Source organism: Trachurus japonicus, chromosome 7 (genome assembly GCF_045865225.1).
Source record: "Trachurus japonicus isolate A0001 chromosome 7, Traja_1.0".
Classification (NCBI taxonomy): domain Eukaryota; kingdom Metazoa; phylum Chordata; class Actinopteri; order Carangiformes; family Carangidae; genus Trachurus; species Trachurus japonicus.
In genome coordinates, this window is record NC_140913.1 from 14,180,062 (window position 1) to 14,205,299 (window position 25,238).

Genomic DNA, 25,238 nt, shown 5'->3' on the forward strand with positions numbered 1-25,238 from the left:
TTAGTGTTTCGTTATAAGATTATTCAAATGATTTAACTGATTTCATACTTAAATGTTCCAAATAATTTTGTGTTCACCAAACTAATTGCTGAGATCTCAGAATAAAAGTCTAACAATAAAAATAGGTCGGAAATTTGAGCTGTCAAACATTCAGGTCAAATGTTGAAAAATTAAATTATCATCATCAGTATATCTACTGTCTATTAATATGCTGTCAATGCACTTTTCTCCTCAGGATTTATATTCTATATATGTTGGCTTTTCTTTTTCTTTTTTTTTTTTACATATTTGGATTCACTATTTATTTCGGATTATAACATTTGCACTTTATGACAATAAAATTATGTGAATGTGCCAACGTTATCTCGTTGTTTTATAATAATGACAATAAACTATTGAATTGAATCACCCTAAGCCGTGAAATGTAAACATTCATTACAGTTACAGGCTGCCATTTTAACCTACAGCATTGTACTCTCTGTGGTTGGGGAGAGTTTTCCTGTGCAGTGAAAGATTTGTTTATGACGTGTTTGATAATCTGGGTGCTTACGCTTTACCACCTTTGACTTCATCATAATGGTAAACCACTTCCTCAGAAGAAAGTTGTCATACATTATAAGCAAACTCAATCTTCAAACCGTCCTTGAGCTGGTTTTGGACTCCGGCCTGGACCAGACGTGGGCATTTCTGTCACAGTAACACACTGAGTAATAACAGGGAGTGTGCCACATGGTGAATCACTAAGTTTGTACAAAATGGAAATTTGACAACGACTTCCAGTAAGTCAGACTTTCTTCTTGAGGAAATTCCATTAAGCTGAATTTAGTTGCTAACCAGGTGCCAAGCGACACAGTCTCAGCTGCAGCACCTTGTGATTCCTCTCGTCTGTTTCTCAAACCTCTACCAAAGATTTGCAGCATGAGGCTCTTTCTGATTTCGGCTCCTGTGCTAAGAAACACTTAACTGTACAGAGTGGGATAAACAGAGCAGGTAAATACTCATCCTACTGTCCCATCCTCTCTGTAATGTGTTTATAGATATCATGTGACACCACGAAACCACCCCCTGACATCCTGGGGGTGTGACGACAAGGGATTTTCAGCATGACTACCTTGGCAACTGCTCGGTGCACGATACTAATATGCCATGCTAACAAGGTGCTGGTGTGTGTGTTATCTGGTTACGCTGCGGCCTGTGGGCGGGCGTGGGAGAGACGCTGCCCGAGGACCATCAGCTGTCGGACTTATTAAGAATTCATGGTCAGCATGGTAACAATGCATACAAAGGAGGACTGTAACAGGAATCTGAACAATGTTTAACAACTACTGTTACAAACAGTAGTGAAAATACACTGGGTAAACAGAACAGAGGCCAGAGGCTGGATGCTGTTATCAGGAGCTGAATTATCTCCTCACTACAATAAAACACCTCTCACGGCTCTTATAGTTCACTGTACATGGCCATGGCCTCTTTGCACCGTCCACCAGAACTCAATGCAAATTGAGCTGCACAATTAACCGAAATACAACCAATTTAGCCGAGTGCAATATCCAAATGACCGAAACTGCAATTTATTTGAGAAAATGTGACACAGCGTTGTCTTTCACAGAGTAGTGAATCGCTCCCCATCTTTACTTCAGGAAGACTCTCTGCTGATGCTCTTCTTTATCCCCCGTAATGTTGTTAACATGTTGCCAGGTAACCTAATTAGCAATGAGATGTCTCACCAGGTGTTCACAACTTTTCCACTCTTTTGTTGCCCATGTCCAAACTTTTTTGAAACATGTTGCTGGTCTTTTTTCAATTAAACACTGTGATTAAATGTTTTTAAAATGATTCCATCCTATTTCTATTCACACTTCTTAATTTATCTTTTTACCTGTTTTCAATTGATTCTGAGCTTCTGTACAAACACATTTCAGTTACAATAAATAAATTAAAATTAACAGTGGCATTTCGATATATTTCTAATTATATTACAGGATAATAAGTGTAGATTTTACTCGGGTCTGTCAGTGTCACTTTTCCATCTGTTAGTGAGAATGTGGAACTTGAGATAATATCAGGAACTATGCTGCTGTTCCAGTTTTAAGCAGTCCTTTGGTCTCTGATGAGGCTAGCCCTGATTTTTTTTAAACTGGCAGGAATCTGGTCCAGTTAGTCTGGAGAATGTGAAAACCCCACCCCTGACGTGAGCAGCTCTTTTCTAGATCAGCAGAATGTTGGTGCTACTCTGGATCCAGTTTTTATGGCCTGGTGCCAGTTTTTTGTGTGGTGAAACAAGCCTTGGTAGAAAAGAGGTATTACAGACCTTGCCTTGATAACAATATTTTCTAACTCTGAGTCTGAGATGAGGTTGAATATTAGGACTAGAGATGCCAGTATACCAGTAACCAGTAATATTTAACTTATTAACTGTGTGTGTGTGTGTGTGTGTGTGTGTGTGTGTGTGTGTGTGTGTGTGTGTGCGTGCGTGCGCGCAGTACGCACCTATGTGTTCACATACCACTTGTTTGTACTAAAACAAAGACGTATTCTCCAAAGCCCATTAACACCACAATGCAACTGGAGTAGTTGAATACTTTAAGCCCAAACCTTAGGATGCTGCTGTGGTAACGACTAAGAGCAGTTTACTCTGCTGCAGTGTGGGAAAATATCCTTTACATTTTAAAATATGTGTGAATGAAGGAGAATCTATAAAACAAGTCCATGCAGGTAGTTTCAGTCGCTATACGATGATAAAATTGATTCCATTCTTACGTCCATGTGATCAATATGATGATAACTTTGGCTCATCAAAAAATACAAGTGAGTCCTGACTGGAGTGACTGAGTTTAGTCCTAATGTAAGACCTAATGTAATGCAAAGTACTTTTTTCTCTTTTGTCGACCTTAAATACAAACCATGGTGTCCACCTGAAAACCTTCTCAGACCATGAGTAAGTCACAAAGATGCTGAAATACTCTCACTGCAGCCAGAACACACCGTTGTGTTTATGGGGTATTTTGCTCGACCGTGTGAGCAAACACCAGTCGGCCTCTCAGACGCATCAGTACCTTCTGGAGGTCGGCGATCGCCTGCTTCAGATTCTTGGCCTGCTCGAATTTCTCCTGCCGGACCACGTCCTGCTTCTTCTGGTCCAGCAGACGGATGATGTGAGCGACCTCGGGGTCCTGGTACATGTCGAACGCCAGGTCATCCCAGGGGGAGTAGGACTCACATTTCCTGGGTGCCGAGACAGGACGAGAAACACCAAATCAACTGAGGCATTAAAACGTGAGGATGCTGTTCTGTCTGTGAGTGACACTGACCTTGGACACATTATGATTTTGATTACATTGTGGTAAATTGCGCGGCGCTAGTGGGCGTGTTCTTTAAAGTCAACATACGTTACACACTTTTTGAAAATTCAGTGCTACACTGTCACATCCAGTGTACACTCTACCAATATACATCTGTCTGTTGTTTAAAATCCATCATAAAGATCTTGTGCTAGTGTCGGATAAATGTGCGATCATCAGTTCAGTGTGCTTGTACAGTATTGTGCAATTTCTGATCAAAGGGAAAAACACTGCCTGACCCCCCCAGGACGGGAGACCCTGAGGTGAAACGTCCCTTGGGGGCGGTTTGATGTATTAAAGAAAAAAAAAATTATTTCGAAATGTGTTTTCCTTTTTGCGCCGGCTGCCACCTGCATTGCCTTCTAATGTGAGTGACTGTGAATGCTTTGCTTGGCTTCCACACTAAGTGGCTTTGTTGAGCCGTGTTATTGTCACAAGACAAAGAAACCAGGGTTCAATGGCCGAGCCTCACCCCATGAAGGTCGTGTCCAAGGCGGCTTCCTGCTGAGTGCTATTGAGGTAGTGTTCAATCAGCTGCTCTCTGCTTGGCTGGGGGTAAACAGATGGACAAATTACACATACACATACACACACACAGAGACACACGCACACACGCACACACACACACATACACAAACATGATGTACCCTTGTATTACTGCATTCAGAAAGATCTAATCCCATTAAATTTGAGGTGACTTTCAACTTCACCTGAAGTTAACCAGTGGATATCAGTCATTTTTTATTACGATTTTGGCATCCAACAATTATGAAAACAAAATAATGGAGAATTGTTATTGCGCCACATTCAGTTTCACAGCAAATGTCATCCTCCATACACAAACTAGCCCCCAATGACACTGATATTTCAGTGTATGTTAACAACAGTTTGAACAGGTTCAGAGTTGAAGCAGCCTTAAATTAATAATCATTCAGCAGAACATGTTGAATATAGTTCATTGAAATGTTGAATAGATGTTTTGTGCTTTTCAGTATGTTGGTGCAGTGAACTACAACATATTTGATCTTATTTATTTTGGTCCGACTTACTTTTATTTATAAGTTATTATACAGTATACTGAATGTCTACTAGTTTTCAGTATGTTGTGGAAGTAGCGCACTGGTCTTACAACATAGTTGGTCTTATTCGTTTTAACAAATTGATTTCTCTGTCACCAGGACTTAGCACTTTGTGTGATTATGTTTTATGAATGATAACAGGTGAACATTTGCCACAATCAAACTCCTGTATCAGCCAGAATGACTCAATGACAGTGGCCATAGAGGAAGTACACTCACTCAGTCATTAACCAGCATCTTTAGGCTGTTAGACTATTTGCTATTAACTGTGATCAAACATGGTCAAACAGTGATGTGACATGGTTCTTCCCCATCAGCACCAGATTAGTAGTTTATCAGCACCTCCTCCTCTTATCTTGTTGGAAAAAAAATAATTTTGGTATGCATGACGCACAACGTGTGACACTGGAACATTTAGGGCTGAAATCGAACTTAGTTTTTGGTCTTTTAGCGAATCAATATGTCCCAAAGCTACTTTAAAGTGTTGAAGTCACATCACCCTCAGTCATCACAAACATATTACATTTTAAGTGTTTGCTTTGGCTATATAGCCCATACATACATCATGCCAATGTACTTATTCTTAAGCTACTTCTTGTTATGAGTAGCTTTTTTATCACCCAACATTTATTTCTTGCCAAATTATCATTTTATACTTTTATATTGACTTGACTGTGTGCCACCTATCATCAATTATCTGTATGCCTATATGTGTATTTTGTCTTTGTCTTTTTTTTTTGGAACCAGTCAATTAATCACTTAGTAATTGCTAGAAAAAGTTTAAGTGTTTAACACCACTGTGATGGTTGAGCGTGATAGAGAGTCATTCGAGGCCATGAATGTAGCTTCAGCATCTTTGTGACAACAGACAAACTTCTTTAATCCTGGCCGAACCACGAAGAACATCACATTCACCTCCACTGCATTTGAAAAGGAGGAAGAAATCTCACATAAAACAAAAAGCATGTGTTCGGCCAGACTTCACCGAGATGCTTTTTCCTCATAATTTAAGGAAACTGAGCCGTTGGCGTTGAAGCAGCAAATAATTACACATTCCCTCTTTGTCCACGCCACAGTGTCCCTCCACAGGACAAACACGACTTCCATCCATAAAGCAGATATAAAAGAACAAGATCTCGCCGACCCTCCAGGGCAAGATCACCGCTGTGAAGGAGGTGCTCGGAGTCGGATTAGTGGAGCAACAATGCGCAGCCTGTTCACTGGAATCTGTGCAAGTGTGTGTCCTTGTCTTTCCATGTCTCTGTTTCTGTGTGTGTGTTTTAAGGCTCTCTCTCTCCTCCAGGAGCTGTCCGTCTGCAGGACTATCTGATTACTCCCGCTAACTAAAGGCCTCCTGTGTGATTACATACTGCCCTCCTTTTGTGTCTCATTACTACATTCCTGACACATACACACAGACACACACGCCACTCACGTAAATGTGTGAATCTACTGTAAACATGGTTGGATAATGTCAATATGTATGTTGTTTATACGTTCTAATATGCTGAATCAACAACTATCTGACATAGTCTCAAGTTCCTCATAATTTAAAAACAATGGTAACAGATTTGCATTGTTTCATTTTCATATCAAAAGAAGCTCAGCGCAAACAGAACACAGTTTTCATTGAAATTGAGGAACTCACCAACAACAGCCTTTAACACTTTGTGGATAATATAAAATATTCAATAGTGGGTGGGCAGGGCTGGGGGGTGCCAAGTATCAATCTTTAATTTTATAAATTGCACGTGCAGATTGAAGTTTTTAGTACAGACTCCTAAAGTATTTGTATTTTTTCTGACTGTGTTGGCCAGTCTGTCAGTGAGATGAACAAAACCAAAGGTTTTCCTTTTGGGACATAATTTTCAGTCGCAACAACGTAACAAATCACATTGTTATCACAATATGGTATCGTGAAAACAATCACAGTTGAATAAAAAGTGCAAGTTTATGAGGTTATTATTGTTGTGTGATTATAATTTGACCTGTGTTGTTGACCTGGTTTCCATTTTAACATGACAGAGTCAAGATAAAATATCAGCGGAGATCTTTCCGGGGGGACTGAAACCACGGAGCAATGTTCACAAACTCATAGTACGACAGCACCACCTACTGCTGAGCAGGTGTACGTTCATGGCCAAGTAGCAGCAGGTATAGAAAAAAAGAGAGCCTACTTACAACTGTGTTAGAAGCATTTCCATCCAGAGAATCTCCCAGAACGTTAATGGCAACCAAAGCAACCTGAAATCATAAACAGAGCATGGTGAACCAAACATGACTGCAGGAGAAAATAAACTAAAGAAATCATACATGTGATTAATGGGTGAGTACTAAGAGGTGGTGGATGGTGGAACAATCTGACTGTGGTTTAAAGAAAAAAGAAACTGATGTTCTATGTTCTTTACACCATTAACAAATCTCATAAAAATATCAAAACCAAGTATCAAAAAGATTGGGATTAATATAGCTTGTTTTTCTTTGTGATAGGTCTCCAGTGCTATATAAACATACTGTTGAACTGTCTCTTCATTAACACAAGCATAATTAATCCCATCAACACTGTCCTGTTGGTGCTGTTGTACTATGGAACATGACTGTTCCTGGAAATTATTTCTTGAGGTTTCTAAATCAATCCATTTATTTGAGATTCATTCAGGATTTGAATATTTAGCATGAAAAATGGAGGAGTATCATACAGATTCACCAACTTGTTGGTTTTGGTCTTCTCATGGGAAGAATATGAAATAACACCAGCCTGACAAAACAAATCCTACAAATACAGCACTCAATATTAACAATTTCGTCTCTAAAAGGCCTACCCCCCTTAAGACAAAGGATTGAATTTATAAGGGTTTAAAAGAAAAGGAAAATAATCATTACATTTTATTAATTGTAACAAGCAAAAATCTGATTCAACTTTGATAGATTATCAGAACTTTCAACCAATTAATTTTATATCGATCAAATAATCATTTCAGCCTTATTGAAAATGTAAAAGAAACTTACAAAGTTGAGGATATAATTAGCAAGATGTTAGGTTTAATAAATATTGTTACTCTTTCCGTTTATCCGCGTCTCACCGTCTTTTGTCATGGCTTCTTGAGCCAGTCATCACAACATTGATTCTCAAGAGCATCTAATAAAGCATTAAGTCATTAATATGCAACATTTCAAAGGAAGACACACAATTTTATATTTGAAGCGTTCTTAAAGTACATTCAGAACACAGCACACACTGTAGTTCCTCTAAAATCACCTTAAAACATGTTCACCTACTGTGTCTTACAGCCATATTCACAGTCCTCACACATGACTGGAATGAGGTATATTATCTGAGTGGTGCTCTGACCAGTGTTGCTATTGGACACCGGGCTGATGGCAGAGTAAGTGCTGCTACCGAGAGTCTCTCGCAACAGAAATCAATACAACATCACTACTGCTACCTTTTGTGTTATTAGTGGCCAATGATCTGAAGCACAATTACTTAAGAGAGACTGTTAACAGAAAATACTTTCTCTACACACATGATGACATGTTGTATCCTTTTGTTTTTTTATTTCTCATTCTGTCTTTAAACCCTGTTTGGGCATCATCAAAAAACTAAATCCTTTTTTTGCAACCCAAGATTACAAGCTGCACACACAGTCTGGATCAATCTTCTGTACTAAACGTAAGTTACAGACAGTGAAATAGTGATGTAGGTGCATAACTAGCATTAAACACAGTACCTGATTGTAGTGATTGTAACTGTTGACATGATTCCTATGAAAGGTTATTCTCAGGTGTGTTCCGATGGCGTCTACGTGGACCGACTTCAGCTCGCGAGCTTTGAAACCCGTCTTCTCATTGTCTGACAAAGACACATACCTGTGGTAAGGAGTACAGTGTTCAGTGTACACTTATCTCATGTGATACAGTGTACAAGACCAAAGGGCTTTTGTACATTTTAATACACGACAGACAGACTATGATCTTTGTTTATTTAAAAATACACAATAGGCTTCAAGTCAGTGCTGAGCCTGTCCCAGTTTGCAGTCCCACCCGAGTCTACGCAGCTGGCCTTGCAACCCTGGGGTGCTGGCTTCAGGGAGGGTGTCTCCGATGTGGAACTCCACCTTGGCTGGGATAAGGTACTGGTGAGCCAGCAGCTGCAGCTTCCTCACCCTACTTCTCTCCACCAGCTGGAGGGTGACGTGTTGAGGGTAACAGCACAGCCTGCAATATTACATTCACTTAATGTTCAGCTTCTTGGAGAGAAATGGACTTTTATGAAATTACAAATTTATCTGACTTATTTTTTGAAAATAAAGCACTTTGTTTTTGTACCTGCTGGATCGCCAACCGCTGACAGTGGGTGCGTGGACCATGAGCTCCTTTGCAGGGAAGTTGTCCTCATGACTTGACGAGTTGACCACAATGAATCCTATCTTCCTGGGCATCCCTTTGATGGACACTGACATCGACAAGAATTGTTTTGTCATTGTTATTTAATATCTGAAAGTGCAAAGAAATTTACTTAAGGATGACATGCATACATGTTGGACAGTCGACGTAAACAATCGTCCACAAGTTGAGCTAAATGAAAACAATGTAAGTGTAAAGTAATGGCAATAAGCACAGTACAAAACTAGCTATTCTGAAATTATACATTAAATACTATTTTTAAAGGAACAGATTAGAATACAATGAATTTATTTCATAACATTTCTTCGACAACAAAAAAATAACAAGAAGCCTAACAATCAACTGGTTTGGTAGCAATATGGTGAAATAGTAATTTAGTTGTTGTTTGTGTCTATCAAATGAATGTCAGTAGCTGTGAGTTTACTGTACAGAAGGTATATAAAAAATGTATGAGCCGACCAGTTGTGCGGAACATAAATAATCCTGGAAACAGCTAACACAACCCCCCAGGACAGAACAGAGAGCTGCTTCATGTCGACCTGAACATATTGGGCGAGGGGGGCTTAGCTAACCGTTAACTACTCAATCAGGCAACATGGCTAGTTTTACATTAGCTGTCTTGTAAAGGTATTCTGACCAGCTAAAGTCCAAGAAATATCCTGACAACTGTCAAACGTTGTGTTCCACCTTTTGTCTGTATAAAGTTTAACGTAAAAGGAAGTTTTCTTGTACGTATTTTAAAGATATCTTACCGCGAACATCACCGTAGTGTTGACAAGTCGTAGTCCCATTCCATCTCCATAACCACCGTTGACAACAACCTGGAGCGTCATGCGCACTGGTAGGCGTGTCGTCAGCCGCAATGGATTCTGGTTGATGTCGTTTTTGCTGTTCTTGACCTCAACTGTTGTTTTTAATGGTATTACAGGCCAGAGAAACACTGTTATGTTCTACTGAATAAAATTATTATCAGATTATTCATAAAAATTCAAAAAAAATTTATTTAGTTTCTCTGGACAGTAGCCTATTCATTCAAAGTTGTTGAAGTAGGCTAACACTTCTACAACCCATATAGCCAAAGTTTGTTTATTTTTGAAAGGACATGTGGGAAATGCGTAGGTAATTGCAAAAAATAGTCAATCATGTAGTGAGAAGTCCTTCCATGTCCCTAGGGGCTCCGTAAATCAATGAGGTTAGGTAGCTATGTAGCCGTGTCTCTAATTAGATGAAGGATGGCTGAATACAAAAAATATCAGCTGCAAAGTCTGTGGGCCTGGGTAGGATTTAGGCACAGGCCTGCACAGAGAGGGGGGGCACAGAAATTAATTAATTATTATTAATTAATTACTAATTAATTAATCTTTGGTTGAATGGGATGCATAGAGGCAAGATAATTTGGAGTTCATGCAACTGTGTGTGGAAGTTGGGGTATATTAAAATAGATTCAGAACTAACTAGGCATATTGAAAGTCAAGCAAGAGGCACATCTAGTGCAATATGGGTGAATTCAATAGGCTATTATGTAGAAATGGGATTATGAGATTATGTAGGCTACTGGTCTTTATGAATGGGTCAAAGGATCCAGTAACTGAAATAGCCTACAACATCATCAGTATAGAGAAGAGATTTGGAAAGAACGTCAAACTGGTTGAGTGTTTTTACAGTGGAGGAAATCAAACCAAGCAAGTGTGCAGTAATTCTATAGGCTACCTGCCCTATACAATGTATTGAATTTAAGATTAGGTAGTAGGCCTACATCTGAGAGCAGACAGGAATTGATAGCCTACATGAAATTATGATGATAAATGCAGCGATAAGAACAAGGCATCAATGTTATGCAGTTACAGCACACTTTAATTTATGGGGAAACATATGACTTTGTGATCGCTGCCAAAAGCAGAAAACAGTGACACATGTGATAACTGAGTGTAGGGAGTGTGTATTTTAAAGAAAGGTCATGATATTGGAGTGAATAAGAGGGCAAGAGGGTGGATGAGGCGAGAGATACCTGATCAGGTTGGTCTATGGGCAGAAGCATATATTGGGCAGAAGCTGATTAGGGGACTGGTAGTTAAGGGGGTCCCAAGGGATCGAGTACTTGTTCCGTGGTGGAATAGTGAGTGTGATAAGGCGGTGAAAGAGAGAAAACAAGCTTTTAAGCTTCTGCGCAGTAACCCTAGGCAGAGAAACAGTATAAATTTCAAACGAAGTAGGGCAAAGGCAAGGAAAATAATAAAAGATGCATACAGGTACATAATTCCAAGTCTTTAGGGGATTATGGTTTGTTGAGGAGGGAAGAAATTTTGAGAACTGAAGGGTGGAAGTTGAATGTTGTATCTTCAGAAAATGAATTTTATAATGTATTCTTCTCTGCTTATGCAAGCAGTTCAAGCAGGAGCTAAGACCACACCTGGACAAGATGGTATCAGTTATGAATTGCTCAAACATTTAGATGATGTAGCTTTGGAGGAAGTTCTGGCTTTGTGTAATTATGTGTGGGAGGCAGGTGTTTTACCTAAGGTGTGGAAGCATGCTGTTGTGGTTCCTGTTCTGAAACCAGGGAAAGATCCCTCTTGTCCGTCGTCATATCGGCCTATAGCTTTAACAGCTGTTTTATGTAAAGTAATGGAAAGGATGGTGACAAATAGGTTGGTTTATCTCCTAGAGGATTTTTTGTGAATTATCAGAATGGATTTAGAATTGGAAGAAATACTATGGACTCCAATGCTGTGTTAGATCAAGATGTTAAAAAGGCCCTAATTAATAAAGAAGGGGTAATTGCTGTGTTTTTAGACATTGAAAAAGCGTATGATTCTATGTGGAAGGACGGGTTACTAATTAAGCTTCATGATGCAAAGGTAGGATGTTCTATTGGATTAAGGATTTCCTTAATAGTAGAACTATTCAAGTTAAAATTGGGGGAGATCTTTCTGAGACTGTTAACATTATAAATGGAACCCCTCAAGGTTCAGTTATTAGCCCTGTCCTCTTCAGTATAATGATTAATGATATATTTTCAAGGGTTCCCAATCATTTTGGGAAGTCTCTGTTTGCAGATGATGGGGCTGTCTGGAAGAGAGGGAGGAACTTGCATGTTCTTTTTCAGCAGATACAAAAGGCTCTGGACCAGATTGTTCAGTGGGCAAATGATTGGGGTTTTAGCATTTCGTCCTCCAAAAGTAAATATATGATTTTTGGGAATAAGAGGAAAATTCCTGACTTGAGTATTTTGTTGTATGACAGTCCAGTGGAAAGAGTTAAAGAGTTTACGTTTCTTGGTCTATGGATGGATGAAAGACTAACATGGAAAAGCCATATTAAGAAAGTTGTAAGTAGTGTGAAAAGGTGATTAATATCCTTCGCTGTCTGGCTGGGAGTGACTGGGGTGCTGATCGAGATACTCTAACTATGATTTATCGCGCCATGATTAGATCTGTTCTGGATTATGGTTGTGTGGTTTTTGGTTCAGCTGCCAAGTCTGTGAGGGAGGGCAGTGCTGAGGTTCCTGCACTCTGCTGGGCTCTATGAGAGGATTTAGTCAGTAGTTCTATGTATAACCGGTGGAGGGCAGCATTACGCTTGAAAGCGTACAGCCTGCCGGAATTCGAGAAGAAGAAGAGGAGGAGGCAGGAAGTGCAGTAGTTAGCATCTCAGACTGGCATCATCAGACAGCATGGATGACACCGAGAACTGGCCAGAAATTGAGAAAGCAGCGACGGAGAAGAGACGTGAACTGGTTCTACAGGGGCCCGGCGTCGACAAGAGGATCTCGTCTCTTGGGGGGCTCAGCCCGTCCATCTACTCTCTCACCCTGCTGAATTATCTGGAGGTTAGCCAGTGTCCGAGCCTGACAGAGATCCACGAGGGCATCCAGCATCTGACCAACCTGCAGAGCCTCATCCTGTGCAGGAACAAGCTCGCCTCCATCCCCGATGTCATCGCCGGCCTGAAGTCCCTGAAGGTGCTGGACCTGTCGGTGAACGGCCTCACGGTTTTACCGGGGAGCATCGCCCAGCTGAGGGAGCTGAACACGCTCAACGTGAGCTGCAACAGCCTGGAGGTGCTGCCCGAGGGGCTGAGCCAGTGCACCAAACTCTCCACCATCAACATCTCCAAGAACCGCATCACCGGCCTCCCCGCCGACTTCTACTCCGAGCGGCTGGAGCTGCTCAGCAGCCTGGTGGCCTCGGACAACTGCATCCAGGAGCTGAGCGGAGATGTTCACAAGCTGTCCGCGCTGAAGGTGAGGAGGCGTTTTCTCTGTGAAACGTGCCCCTGTGCGAGCCAAACAGAAGCTGGAGCATAGAGGGGCTGTCACTTGTTTTGAAACAAAGCTTTCATTGTAGCTGACGGGGCTCTACGTACAGCGCCATATATATCTATGGTACAGCGCTACCTCCTGAATGCTGCTCCTTTGTTTCCTGTATTGGACAGACTGATTAATCCAGGTGTGTCTGACCATTGTTACTACTCAGACACACCTGGATTCATCTGTTTGTCCAATAATGTAAGACAGGAAACAAAGGAGCAGCATTAAGGTCAGGAAGTAGTGGAGGTGTGAATAGAGCCCATTGGTGGTTAGTGCTATCGCCTCCCAGCTAGAAGGTTGCGGGTTCGATTCCCAGGGTTGGGGCCTTAAAGCAGAAGTAAGCGATCCGGTCGTTTTCGCTAATGCTGCGTTCCAGGCAGGCTTTTGAAACCGTAAATTACAGCTTCAAGTCACAACTTACGACTTTGTAGCGTTCCAGGCAACCCACTCGTGTTTTTCCGACCTGTTTTACCAGTGAAAGTCACTATAACGGCCACTCGTAACTTCCGACCCGTGAACTCGTACCAGATCGAACTGGTACGACTTCACAGGTCGGAAAAACACGAGTTACGAGTTTCCTTGAACGCACCATAACAGTCCTCGTCCCTACGTCGCCACATTCACGGCGTCCCTTGGCTGCACACACAGCCCTGCATGCCGTTCTCTCTCCTCATTGGATAAAAACTGTAGGATACGAGAAATGTTTTCTCCTCGGCTCAGAGCAGAGCAGAGTGACTGACTGTGTTTCGGTCCAAACACTCTATGTAAGTGATTGCTGTCGGAAGATATAACTATTTAAGACTTACTATATTAACACAAATATATCACTTACTTCTGCTTTAATGGATGGAGTTTGCATGTCCTATGTTGGATCTCCTCTTCCCACAGTAGTAAACATGCTCACTAGATTGACTGGGGGCTCTAAATTGCCTGTACTGTGTGAATATGGTCTTTAGATATTGTTCGTACGCGCATGAGCTTAACACTGTTGTTTTTTTTCTATCTATGACATTTTAACTTATTATTTGCTCAACTACCTTGTAATTACATCTGTACATCCATGCAAAATAAAAGTATAATGGATGAATGAATGATTTGTGTCTTTCTAGGTGCTGGATCTCTCCTGCAACAAGCTAAATGAGATCCCCCCGGAGCTGAGCGACTGCCCCAAGCTGAAGGAGATCAACTTCAAAGGCAACAAGCTGCACGACAAGCGTCTGGAAAAGATGGTGAACAACTGCCAGACGAAGTCGATCCTGGAGTACCTCAGAGGAAAAGGAAAAGGACGGCAGGGAGAGGATGGAGGTGACGCCGGCGGTGGACGTAACGCAGACAAGAGGAAAAAGCAGCAACAGAGAAAGAAGAAAGAGAATGCAGCAGAGGAACAGGATGAGGTGGAGGAGCTGAACAAGATGGTAGTCAGGGTCCTCCACGTGTCAGAAGCTCCCACGGCGCTAACAGTGAAAGTGACTGCAGAGGTGAAGGACGTTCGGCCATACTTGGTGTGCTGCGTGGTCAGAGGCATGAACCTAAAGTCTGGGAATGCCCTCAAACGGTTCCTCATGGCTCAGGTACGGTGGCAAACATCATAGACCACATGAACGGAAACACAACCACATGTGCGCCGTGGTCACCAAATACACTTCCCTTCACTTCTTGTTGTTGTTGTTGTTCTTTTTTTCCAGACAAAGCTCCACGATGATTTGTGTGGTAAAAGGACGACGGCGACCATCGCAACTCATGATGTGCAGCTTCTCAAAGGTCCACTGGTGTACGACGTCAAATCACCGACCCAGCTGAAGGTTATTGCCTCAAGAATCTCTCAAATAAAATGAACAAGTCACCAGACTTTAATTGACAGTCAGAAAAGGCTGTGTGTAATGCATTAGCTATCCACCACTTTCCGGAGAACGACGCTGGGTGTCGCCATGACACTCCATTCATTACATTTTAGATTAACCATAGCTGGGCTAACCGTTAGCTGTTAGCCATTAGCAGTGTCTTAAATAACTCAATAAACGGCCCATGAAAAAAATATTTTTTCCAGCGGATATCCTAGTTCCAACATGACTGAGCTAACTGGAGTAGTTTCATGTCGTGTCCGACAACGGGAGGGTTTTAACAGCTGACGTCCTGATAGTTAGCTTAGCTGCTGCTGTTGTTAGCTGTCAGCAGCAGCAAAGCTAACAACTATGATAACCATGACTAATTACAAAAACGTGGACACAGAAATGGTAATGTTTGTTCAATAATTCGTTTTATAAACTTAACAAACATCAGATTTAGTCAAAACGGTTTTGGCAGCCCAGAGCCCCCACATTTGGTGCCTACGCCGGCGGCTAACGCTACCAGTTAGCCGCTAGCTAGAATGCTACTAAAACCGACTTCTGTTGTGGTGTGACGCAATGGATCATGGGAAAATAAAGTGGTGGATACATGTTATTTATTGATAAACTGCAGTAAACAGTGAGGTCTTAAGCCCGGATTTAGCTGAGTCAACAGGGTCGGCATATCTCGGGTGTTTCAGGAAGCATGTTCCACAGATGAGGAGCAGAGAAATTAAAAACTGCTTCATCTTGCCTCTGTGAACTCTTGAGTGAACTAATCATCTGGTTTTTGTCTTGGTTGCTGTGTGGTTTTGTCTCCATCACATCCACTAGATTGTTCCACTAGGTCGAAAGGAGATGACGGCGGTGGAGCTGATACGACTCCTTCACCTGGAGGCTGAAGAGCTGAGGAAGCAGAAGAAAAGGCAGAATGTAACTGGCCTCCACAAGTCAGTACAACACACCCCTCACACTGCACTGCAGCCTGGAGTCAACACTCATTTTCAAAATAAACATTTAAAAAGACAAATGATCTCACATCCACTTATAAAAATATTACGAATGCTTTTTTTTCAAGCTGTGGTTAAAAGGTTGAGTTCTAGATGACTCCACAGTACAAAGCACCATTCAAACACAAGTCTATGTAAAGTACTTTACGTTACAGAGGCATGAACATAGTAGGTAGACATAACACTTGTGTGATATTGGAATAGAAATTTAGAAAAATAATATAACAATACAGGCATTCTGTGTTGTTTACATCGAATGACACCGACAAATCAGTGTTTCAAGTTTATCACAAGAGCATCACCTGGTGTGGAAGTTACATTTCTAAAGAGCTTCTTTGTACAGTCGTCTCTGTCTTCTAGTCTCTCAACTGTGTCATTGTTCACAGATACCTGCAGCTCTTGCAAGGAAAGTCGATGTATCCCTGCCTATTGGACGCTGAGGGCCACGTGATCTCATTCCCACCTATTACCAACAGTGAGAAAACCAAGGTGGGTCTCATTACAGATTTTTAACAATGTGTTTTTCAATAGCACCTTTATCAGATCCATTTTACGAAAAAGAAAGACATTTTTTTCAGTTTTATTTTCACCCACCTTCCTTTTTCCAGCTGCTTTTCATTTTCCTATAAGATAGCCTATGGGATTGTTTAATCTGGTTTTTAAGTGACTGGAAAAGCCATGAACCCAGTTACACACATGTGTCAGATTATGTATTACATACAAATTTCTTGCTGTAACCACACAATCTGTTTCACAGTCTCTTTGTGATAGAAGTGATAAAAACACAATCAGCTGGGGCGTCATGTAGCTCACTGGGTTGAGCAGGCGTCCCAGTTACGAGGCGAGTGTCATTCCCCCTCTTTGTCTCCCCATTTCCAGTCTCTCTCTGACTTTCCTATCTATGAAAAAAAGCATAAAAGCCCCCCAAAATTACTTCAATTACAAAATTGAATAAGAAAAACACACAATCAGCTGATTGTATTTTACAGATCAAGAAGACGACCAAAGAGTTGTTCCTGGAGGTGACAAGTTCAACCAGCCTGCAGACATGCAAGGACATCATGGATGCTCTTATTGTGGTAAGCTGCTCTTCCTGGTCAGTCTCTGAATAAAAGAGTCAATTAAGTTTATTACAACATGGACCAATGTCAGTATCAGCAAGTCATTTTCACATGGAAGTCATCAGAAAGAGCGCCAGAGGAAAGGAAAGAAAAGATTTTTTTTTTTAAATGGTTGCAGTATTAAGTTAAAATTACTACTGATTTTTATATATTTTTTTATTTGATGAAATGTATCCATCGTAAAAATATAGGAGAAAATCCATCGCATAGATGCAAAAAAACCCAATTATGCTGTGTCCTGTTTCATCCCAGAAAATGGCCGAGTTGAACAAGTTCACGGCAGAGCATCAGGAGGAGGCGGGGTCAGACGGGGAAGGGAGCGGTCCACCAGAGCCGGCGTCCGGCGGTGAGACCTCCAGTGAACTGATCATCCAGCAGGTCCGAACCATCGACCAGGACGGGAATCTGAAGGTCGTCTACCCATCAAAGACGGACCTCTCTGAAGACACCAGCAATCTGACAGTGGTATGGTAGTCAGTCGTGGTAACCAGCAGTGTTTCCACTCGCTCACATAACACTTTAAGTTATTAACAGATCAATAGAGTGTGGGACAATAAAAAAACAAAAAAAAACATAATCTAGGGAGAAACCTGATGCTGTGATCAGAGCAGCTGCCCATTGATGACAACATGCACATAACACTTATTAAAGCAAGGTTAACATGACATATTGTCTGTGCATTATATTCTTATTTTTGTATAATTTACAGCCTCAAGTTGTTTTAACTTGGACTGATCACTAATCTGTATCACATGAAGTTCTATTGAATTTATTAACTTAAAGCTCTGGCATTTTCCCTTTAAGCAGCAGCAAATAATGTGTACATGACACTCAATAAACTTGACTTGTTTATATTCATTGTATTTCATATGTCACACACACTGTGGGTCCTGTCAGCTTGAGCTTCTTTTGGCCATGTTAAAGTGAAATTCCGGCGTAAGTGTAAACCATGGTCAAACACACCATAACACCGAGTTAGACCCCCCCTCGAGAGATCAATTTGCCCGACCGCTACATTCACGAGATCCACCAACTTCAGCAAATACCGCATTATCGCCACACACGGCGCTGTCCGGATCCACTGTCTGACCGCAACCAAAACGCCACCATTTGCCCAAAATAATGCTCAGAACTGCACCAAATGTCATCAATAGTACACACAGGGTCCCAGCACGTAGTACGAGTTGTCAAACATCTGCTAGCTTTGCCTGTTTTCTTTAGCAAGGAGATGCAACTCAACTCACCTACTTCTCCTCCGGGAGCCGCTCGTTGGTGAGGAAGCCCTGACGAGTCGATCACCGAGTGCACCGGAGTTCCGCAGCTCAATCAACAATTACCTCATGGAAATACAATCAGAGTTTTTTTTTTTTTTATCTTGCATATCACTTTATAACTATTATTATCGAGTGCTGGCCACGATATAGGCGCAAATGAGCATTTTTAAGAGCTGCGGAACTCCGGTGCACTCGGTGATCGACTCGTCAGGGCTTCCTCACCAACGAGCGGCTCCCGGAGGAGAAGTAGGTGAGTTGAGTTGCATCTCCTTGCTAAAGAAAACAGGCAAAGCTAGCAGATGTTTGACAACTCGTACTACGTGCTGGGACCCTGTGTGTACTATTGATGACATTTGGTGCAGTTCTGAGCATTATTTTGGGCAAATGGTGGCGTTTTGGTTGCGGTCAGACAGTGGATCCGGACAGCGCCGTGTGTGGCGATAATGCGGTATTTGCTGAAGTTGGTGGATCTCGTGAATGTAGCGGTCGGGCAAATTGATCTCTCGAGGGGGGGTCTAACTCGGTGTTACGGTGTGTTTGACCATGGTTTACACTTACGCCGGAATTTCACTTTAAGGCAGAAGAAGAGACCATGGACTGATCTAAGGTCTGTCTTTGAAGGTTTAGAGATGGATAAAAGATTCATTTAGTTTGATTTTTCTGCTCAATTTAACACATCCAGACAGTTCACTCAGTTGTGTTTTTATGGCCAAGTATCATATCCAATGGTCTGTTCATTTTCCAGGTTCATCAGTCAACAAGTTGATTCTGTACATGTGGAGCATGTAGCATGTCAGTGTATAAAATAATTTTTGACACATCAGTATTTTTAAGACTGAGTTTATTGTAATCATATGGGCAGACAGATTTCAGTGAGAATTGTCATTTCTGCTTCATTTTTCACTCACAAAAAATATAGACAGAATATGATTTGTTCAGGGCGTCACTGTAACAACACAACATTATGGTGCTAACAATACACAATGCAGTGACACATTTTACCTTGATCAAAATGAAAATGAAAAAATTGTTGTTATTGTGATAGGAATGTAGGTCCGTTTACTCAGGCGGATGTGGAGTGTCCGGAGCAGTCAGAGGATCTGTAAAGGAACAAGTGACTGAAATCATTTCTCCACTTGAACATCTTGTTTTCTGGTGTTTGTCCTTTGTACAATTAGATCACAGTTTACAACAGGCCTTTAAGATACTTACACAGGCACACATACGACAACTCCAGGTACTTGTAAGTACGCCTACAGGGGTCTCCAAACACTGAGTTGCTTGCTCTGATGGTGCAATTGTTTCTCCCATTGCAGCTGTGGATGCAGGGTATCATGAGTAAAAACCAGCTTCACACACAAACATGTAAGATATTATGTGTAGTTTGGATTTAGTGAGTCCCTTAATCCGATCAGATTTATTGCCATGTGGATTTTCATTCAAAACATCTCTTTTGGTGCATAACAATTAACATGATACATTTTTATTCATGAACATAACATAAAATGAACTTGTAATTTCTTTACTTAAGATATAACCATCATACAAAAAAGGGAGGAAATAGTAACAGTACCTGTTAGCAACTTTGCTAGTGGGGTGGCAGCAGAGAGTATTTCGAATCAGACGGACAGGTCGTCTGTAGGAGCAGGTGGTCTGGTCACTGCGTCCGTAATAAGCTCCAAGGACAGATATCACCTGGCCCTCATCTGATCAGAGAAAGACATCAGAAAATATTGATATTGATATAACATGACACCAGATGTAGCCTATGATTTTCCTTGACTCAGCAAAACATATTTGATTAAAAGATGCTTTTGCTTATCACATTAATCCACTATAAATGCAAAAAAGAAAACAATTCATCTTACCACAGAACAAATTGGCCGTAGAGCCCTGGCATGCAGTGACTCGAACTGTTAAAGGAACATTAATCATCATTAGACACAGAATTTAACTTGTTGGTGGATCTGAATCGGTATGGATCTTGCCCAGATGTGTGACTGACTTGCTGGGACGCAGGTGTAGTTTGTCTCCACATATTTGTATGTGCCACGGCAGGGGTTACCGGTACGAACGACCAATGTGTTGAACTCACACACCCTCTTGCCGTCACACCTTTAGGGAAGAGTAAGAGTGTCAATATTTTGTGCATTTGAAAATAACATCGTATTTGTCTTTGCGCAGTTTTGGACCAGTTTTGGGACTTGAAGCTGGTCTTTAGGATCGTTAAATGAAAGTTGAGTGGTGGTTTAAAAATAATCTACAGTGGAATAAATCACAGTATGCACAACTATGTAATAAAGAGGTGTATCCTTTACGTAAACTGAGGATAACACTGTTTCAAGAACAGAGCCTTGAACCTCCTTTTGTGATGGTGACAAGAGGACGGTATGTCAGCACACTGAAACCATACACAACTATTGTTGCTGAAGCCTAAAGAAGAATGGTTACCCAATTAGTGACCAGCTGTGTTGAATGCTTTGGTCAAATCAACAAAAAGAGCAGCACAGTGTTCTTTGTACTATAACATAAATTATCAAGCAGTGCTGTAGCCTATGAAGTCTATAGTGAAATTACAACAAATGAGACAAAATGGACTGCATGGATGAAAATTATTTCAGCTGTTTAACAGTAAACACAGTTTGAGATCGTGATCATCATGATGCTAGCATGCAGCATCCTAACAGAGAGCTAGGAGTCGTGCCATGATACCATAGCATGTTAATATGAAGTGCTTTCATGTTAACATGCTCATGCTAAGTGTTGAAGATGAAATATTTTTATATGCCATGTTAAGCTGCATGCTAATTGAAAAAGCTCTTTACCTTAGAAAAGTCTATAACGAGCATGTAGTTAATTAACTAACATTAGCAGTTTTAAAATGATTATTTATTGATCATCAAATGATTATTTCAGCCTTAATGATCTCATCTTCACAGTTTTAGATGATGGCCATCATTCACTTATTGTAATAGTGATAAAACAGAGGATAAATAAAGCACGTAAAAAGAACAAATAAACCAAAAAAAGAATAAGTTAGGAGAAACTCAAAATTCTACTGATTGTCCCCTGCTGTAAATACATACTAAATCATGTTATTCAATCCAGTGACTGTGTGAAGGTGTGCGGCTACCTCCTCCTGATGATATTCACAGTGCCCTTCTGAGAGCAATTGGTGTTGGTGAGCAGATTCCTAGGTCTCCCTTTACTGCAGGTCTCACTGTTCAGACGTCCGTACAGAGCTGCCTGCACACTGATCACCCCCTGATCTGTTAGAGAAAGTGTCAAGTTATATTCTACTGGAACTTCAAAATGAAACAGAAAGACCTGAGACTAACCACGACAATCTCTGTCATTAACATCAATGTTTTCTCAGCCACAATATTTTAAACCGTATTTCATTTTATCATTTATCATGCTATGATAGATAGTTGTGTTCAGTGGGTCAGGTCAGGATGATTAGGGACAGCCACTGTAGCCTATTGAGGACATTAATTCAAAATGTTCTAATGAAATGAAATGTTTTTTGTTTTGTTTTTAATTTATTTCATTTTATTTTATTTTTGGTCTAGCTTATGGCTTTTGTGGTTAATTAGTGATACCAGCCGGGGTACACTTGTAGGCTATACACATTTGAGGGTGCAGATGTAGTGCAGATTAACGCATCATAAACATAATGAGCATGTAGGTGGGGATACTGAAATCGTTGGTTGTGTAAGCTACTTGGTGCACTCAGCCTTTAAGAATGTAGGCCTACTTATAAATGTACTCGATAAAGATTTATAAAGTTCATACCACAGCTCAGGCGCACAGTGCTGCCATTGTCACAGGTGATGGCCGTCTCTGTGGAAACTACAAAAATAAAGAGATATAAAAGGAAAAGTACAAATTGTAGACTCCATGGCTCTGAGTGTAGTATACTATATATTATGGCATGCCATAATATATATGTATATAGTGTATATATATAAAACTCTCTCAGATATTTACCTTTGGTCAAAAGCATACATGTTGCTGCCAGCACTGGAAAAACAAAAAACAAACATCACAGTCAAACTTGACAAAACTGTCAAACAGGACTTGTACATCACAGACTTTGCAACCAGTGAGACAACTGAAACACAGAAACTTATTTGAAAACAGGGGATTTATTTATCCAGATATTAGAAAACAACAGACTAACAAACCCAGCACCCACTCATCCACCATGCCACCCCACAGAGTAAATGAAACTGCAAATTAATTTAATTAATTGTCATGTACTCACACAGTGCGCTGCTGAGGCCGAAGCGAAGCATCATGGAAGATCTCGTCTCAGGTGAGCAGGAGGACTGATGGAGCCTGGGTCAGTCACGCCTGTATTTATTCTGCTGGACCAGGAACTGTCTTCACTCTGAAACTTGCAATACAACCTGGTTTTTCCAGTCAGACAAAGAAACACCTCAGCCATGCCCTTTCCTAATAACTGGCCATATTTCCGATGTTTCCTTCCTTGAGGGAGCTGATTCTTGACGTGTACGTAGACCCATTGTTTGTAGTTCATGGCCACGAGTGACCAACAACTACATTGCCCCTGAGAACTCAGCACAGCCAAAGAGACAAAACTCAAAGACACACCTGAAACATCTAAAGCAAACCACTCAACACACAACTCCCTGTACAACAACTAACATAGGTATCAGAACACTTCAAATTATAAGGCAATTAATGAAAAATAAATAAATAAATAAACAACTGCACTTACAGAAAAGGAAAAAGATTAAAACACAACATAGAAAAAAAGGAACCAGTAACACTGAACATGATGAAGAAATAGAAATTCAGAGCAGGTTTAAACTTCAAAAGTGACAAACTCCCAATGTAAAATTGTATGTCAACTGATTTGTTGGGTGCAGCTTGTATCTGCTAAAAACTTGTGTCCTGTTGGGCTGTCTTATTGACAATGATGTTTTCTGAGTGTGTGATGTATTTCCATAATTTTGGAATGTTAATTTTTGGAGAGCGGTTGGACTGTCTTCTTGTATGATTGAACTTTGGGAAAAATTATGTCTCCATCATTTTTTTTATACTTCTCTCTCAAATTAGATTTTTTTTTAAATTAAATTTGATAACAATGGTTACAATCACTAGTTTTATGAAATCAAATTCACAGAAAGTCCTCTTTTTAGTTATTAGTATTTTACAGTTGTCTTTACACCGATTTTCAAGATGTTTTACAAACAGACTTTTCAAATGTAATAGCTTTTTATTTTGCCAGTAAAAAGAACTAAATTTCAGGTTATATCATTCTTGGCCTTCACATTGGCAAATTTCAGTATTTTCCATCAAAATACCCATCTAATATATGAATTCAGACCTTCCAGTCTGATTAAAAGTGTCAACATAAAAATCTCCATGGTGCCAACAAAATCCCAGAATCTTCCATGAAAGTGAATTTCAGTAATGTATGTTCATATGTGTAAATAAAGGGATTTCCATTCTCTTCATCTTCATCAATCCCTGACAGATATTTTAACAAACCTTTTCATCTGCTCCACACAGGAACATCTCAGAGCAGTTGAGATTTTTAGACCGGCAAGGACAGTGTGACATGCAAAAGACCTTCTTTCAGCCACATTTGATGAGATGTATAATATAAAATATTATACATATACATATATAAATATATAATGATGGCTGCATGCCCAGCAGCAGCCGATCCCTTACCTTGAGCATGAACTACTAGTTCCAGTGAGATTATCAGTTCTTATTAACCCACATCATTGATGAAGTAAGAGTTCCTACATAGCTAACTCATGGTACCGTTGGATTGCAACAACAAATACACCTGTGACTGGGGGACTCAATGCAGAGTTTAGTTGCCCCTCTCTGAGCAGCATCCAGGCTGTGCAGGATTATTTGGGTGCCTCCTCTTGTGAGCTGTTGTACATCCATACAGTTTGAGAGGACATCCTGCCCCATATTCCAGATTGTAAACTGTTATTTTCTGTCTGTTTTCCTGAGTGGGGGATCCACCTCCTCTGTCACTCACCCTGAAGTTTCTCCCTTTATTTCCCTGTTAAGGGAAAGGTATTCTTGGGAGTTTTTCCTCTGTCAATATGAGCGTCTAAGAGCAGAGGACATTGTCATGATGCTGTGTCTGATGATGCTCATCTTTGGTACTGTTTCTTAAGAGGAACTGTTTTTTTTTCTCCAAGTCTTTTTTATTGATAAAGAGAGTTTACAAATTCAGGCATAAGTGAATAAAAATACAAACATAAACATAATACCCCACCCTTTTGCTCCAACAGAGCCCAATCCATAATAGGATTTCAGATTTGCAATTCTTATTGCGAATTCCGTAAAAACAGTACAATTGAAAGGCGCTATATAAATCTTAATTATTATTATTATTATTACAATTCAAAAGCCCAGAAGCTTTCTTAATATTATTTTATGTAGCTGACTCTATTTTGTGCATTACTTATAGTATTTCTGTGGACATCATACCCATAGATGTTTGTGAGGAATTAGGATGTGAGGCCAAAACACATCTGAATATTTTACATTTGGCATCACTGCTGGTCCTGTTGATCTTGTTTTACAGCTACGTGCTTCATTTGAGCACATAATTGTTCTTAGGAAATTGTCAACAATGTGTTTGTTTTTTGTCTCTGGATTTCCTTTAAGATCTGTCAACACTGCCAGTCAAATTGCAAATTGCAGACTCTCAGTTTTCACTTTTCCAGAGAAGCAGATTTTAGATTATTTTGCATCTGACACTGCTGCTCCTGTTACAACTATGTGCTCTAGCTGTCCCCATACACCACTCAGGCATTTATTTGTAACCACTGAATAATTGAGTCCAGGGGAAGTTAATTCAAAGAGACGA

At 40.5% G+C, this 25,238-nt stretch overlaps 3 protein-coding genes across 4 annotated transcripts in view; 1 reads left to right on the forward strand and 2 right to left on the reverse strand.

Moving 5' to 3' along the window:
• Nucleotides 1-9,696, reverse strand: part of cep104 (centrosomal protein 104) — a 30,403-nt gene extending 20,707 nt beyond the window's left edge. For both annotated transcript variants that reach the window (XM_085781366.1, XM_085781365.1), the window contains exons 1-7: nucleotides 9,580-9,696; nucleotides 8,750-8,876; nucleotides 8,465-8,638; nucleotides 8,152-8,290; nucleotides 6,602-6,664; nucleotides 3,814-3,890; nucleotides 3,057-3,225 (exon numbers count right to left, since the gene is read on the reverse strand). In XM_085781366.1, coding sequence (XP_085637492.1) covers nucleotides 3,057-3,225; nucleotides 3,814-3,890; nucleotides 6,602-6,664; nucleotides 8,152-8,290; nucleotides 8,465-8,638; nucleotides 8,750-8,862 — 735 coding nt within the window. In that variant the 5' untranslated portion in view covers nucleotides 8,863-8,876; nucleotides 9,580-9,696. The remainder of the gene's footprint in view (nucleotides 1-3,056; nucleotides 3,226-3,813; nucleotides 3,891-6,601; nucleotides 6,665-8,151; nucleotides 8,291-8,464; nucleotides 8,639-8,749; nucleotides 8,877-9,579) is intronic.
• Nucleotides 9,697-12,455: 2,759 nt separating this feature from the next.
• On the forward strand, nucleotides 12,456-17,961 carry lrrc47 (leucine rich repeat containing 47). The gene is made up of 7 exons (XM_085781368.1): nucleotides 12,456-13,070; nucleotides 14,246-14,707; nucleotides 14,822-14,938; nucleotides 15,797-15,912; nucleotides 16,359-16,461; nucleotides 16,962-17,051; nucleotides 17,346-17,961. Exons 1-7 carry the CDS (start codon nucleotides 12,501-12,503, stop codon nucleotides 17,565-17,567), a joined length of 1,680 nt encoding a protein of 559 aa, XP_085637494.1. The 5' UTR covers nucleotides 12,456-12,500; the 3' UTR covers nucleotides 17,568-17,961.
• Nucleotides 17,962-19,418: 1,457 nt separating this feature from the next.
• LOC146984306 (L-rhamnose-binding lectin SML-like) lies at nucleotides 19,419-22,738 on the reverse strand. Its single transcript, XM_085781371.1, has 9 exons — nucleotides 22,635-22,738; nucleotides 22,358-22,390; nucleotides 22,163-22,219; nucleotides 21,501-21,636; nucleotides 20,373-20,482; nucleotides 20,236-20,280; nucleotides 19,941-20,073; nucleotides 19,580-19,683; nucleotides 19,419-19,467 (listed from the first exon to the last, which is right to left on the reverse strand). The coding sequence occupies exons 1-9, from the start codon at nucleotides 22,666-22,668 to the stop codon at nucleotides 19,427-19,429; spliced, it is 693 nt and encodes a 230-aa protein (XP_085637497.1). The 5' UTR covers nucleotides 22,669-22,738; the 3' UTR covers nucleotides 19,419-19,426.
• Between the last annotated feature and the right edge of the window lie 2,500 nt (nucleotides 22,739-25,238).